The sequence below is a fragment of the Austrofundulus limnaeus genome, unplaced genomic scaffold (genome assembly GCF_001266775.1).
Source record: "Austrofundulus limnaeus strain Quisiro unplaced genomic scaffold, Austrofundulus_limnaeus-1.0 Scaffold67, whole genome shotgun sequence".
Taxonomy (NCBI): domain Eukaryota; kingdom Metazoa; phylum Chordata; class Actinopteri; order Cyprinodontiformes; family Rivulidae; genus Austrofundulus; species Austrofundulus limnaeus.
Genome location: NW_013952469.1, coordinates 352,623 through 354,767, shown reverse-complemented (window position 1 = coordinate 354,767; position 2,145 = coordinate 352,623). Strand labels below are relative to the sequence as shown.

Here is a 2,145-nt window from a genome sequence, read left to right as displayed (position 1 = left end):
TATATATACTGCTTTTATTATATCTGTTGTAACAGGTGGTATTGGAGAGCTTAGTTCTTTTTTAAGTTGAAGTACCAGTTATCTATTTAACAACTGAGTTTCACTTTTTAAATAAAATTACTGAAATAAATTAACTTTTTAGACAACAATAATTTACAGAACAGATTTTGTTTGACTGCTTCTTAATTTCATCTCAGGTTTAGTTAAATAAATGATGGCATGATGTTGGTTTTCCACCTGATACTGTCATCATGTTCATTTAAAAGCAAAACTTTAGCTTTGAACGAAGGTGCACTTTCTCTTTATTGTTGTGTCATTACTGTTTGTACTTTTAAACTGTAAAAGTAAACGTGTTACACAAGAGGATTATTTGATCCCCTCCACAGTGGTCCTTCGGCGTGTTGCTGTGGGAACTGATGACCCGAGGAGCCCCCCCATACTCAGACGTGAACTCCTTCGACATCACCGTGTTCCTGCTGCAGGGGAGGAGGCTGCTGCAGCCTGAGTTCTGCCCCGACAGTCTGTGAGTGTGCACACTTTCAGCTGGGGATTCACGGGTTTTTAAGCTGCTGTTCGGCCACAGTGATGCACTGACCGAGCCGAACTTCAGCTCATCAGGACGGTGGTAGGAGGACAGACAGGACAGGACTATATGAAACTGTAACAGCTGTAAAAACAGTGGACGACATAAATAAAAGCAGTTCATTCATCATGGTCTGACAGAATGACATCAACTTAAATGAAGCTTAAACTCTCATCATATCTGTGTCACTTTCCTTTTTTTTTTTTACCTGAAGTTTAATAGAAGTCCTGTAAAGGTACGACACAGATTCTCTGTTTGTCTTGTCTTGATGCCAGACCACCGGTCAATGTTACGGCTATCATGCTACAATTTAATGTGGTAGTAGCTGAAAGTTATTCCCAACACATACTTTGAGCACAGCTGTAATGAGTCTGTGCACAATGAATTTAGTTTTTAAAAACTGGTTAAAACCAGGCAATATGCATTCCTCCAATGCCAGGCCTTTTTTTATCAAGTTTTCTGCAGATGTCTGATGACAAGATTCATTATATAAAAGATAACCCACGAGTGTACACTGAGGGGGCTTCAGGTGGGGGGGATGGGGGGGCAGCAGCACAGAGACATCAGTAGATGATGAATGTCTGCAAACATTCCTTCAGTTCCTCCCTGCCGACGCTCCGCTGAGATGAAAAATATTATGAAAGGTTTTCCTGTGTGACAGGGTGAATAATTTAGTTGTTGAATGATAAAAACAGGTTCCACTCTGAAACTTGCTCTGAGCATCAAACCTGTCTTGTAAGTAGGATTAGAGGCTGAAAGAAGCTTTCAGTTCCCCAGTCCTGACACCTGTCAGGGGAAATTAACTTACACGTTGTTTCAAACTGCTCAGTGAGAAGATTAACGCTAAAGGTGAGAAGCCTTCACTGCCTGATGGTTTAAAATGTGATGTAGCAAAAAGTTCACACTGTAGAGCCTAAACAAATGATTAAAAACATGTTCAGGGAAAAACACATTTTTTACACTTTATGCCAAAGTTTTAGACAAAGATCCTAAGCAATGTGTAGAGTAGGCCTGTCATGATAACAAATTTTGCTGGGCGATTAATTGTCTCACAAATTATTGCGATAAGCGATAATATTGCCTGGTGACCATTTTACAACTAACAATTATAAAAGCATAATATGTAAGTGTAATAAATCAATAAACTTTAATTTTTAAAGAATGTTTAACAAAGTGGACTCTCAGTCTCTAACAAAAAATGCACTTGAATTAAAAAAAACAACAAAGAACAACAAATGTAAATTAAACACCACACACAACTAAGACAGTAAATAAACAATATTAAAGAGCAGCATGTCTTTAGAGATGAAGCAAACTACACAGCCTGGTGAGGACCCACTGTTTCTTATGGGGACATAAGCCCAGTTCACATCCTATGTAAAGTTTAGGCTAGGTTTAGGGTCAGATTAGCCTGGCCCTTGCCTTCCTACACAGTTCCGCTCAATTCTAGTTTCCCTTTTCTGCTCCGTCTGGGACTTCTCTCAGACAAGGATTTCGCTGGCAGATTTTTAGCCGGACCAATCAGAGAAGAGAACGTTGATGTTCTGCGCAGTGTCTGCTAG

At 39.5% G+C, this 2,145-nt stretch overlaps 1 protein-coding gene across 1 annotated transcript in view; it reads left to right on the top strand.

The window, feature by feature from the left end:
- met (MET proto-oncogene, receptor tyrosine kinase) overlaps positions 1 to 2,145 on the top strand; it is an 86,983-nt gene that overhangs the window by 79,965 nt on the left and 4,873 nt on the right. Inside the window, exon 18 of the mRNA XM_014010268.1 lies at positions 387 to 523. Within this exon, the coding sequence (XP_013865722.1) occupies positions 387 to 523 (137 nt within the window). The remainder of the gene's footprint in view (positions 1 to 386; positions 524 to 2,145) is intronic.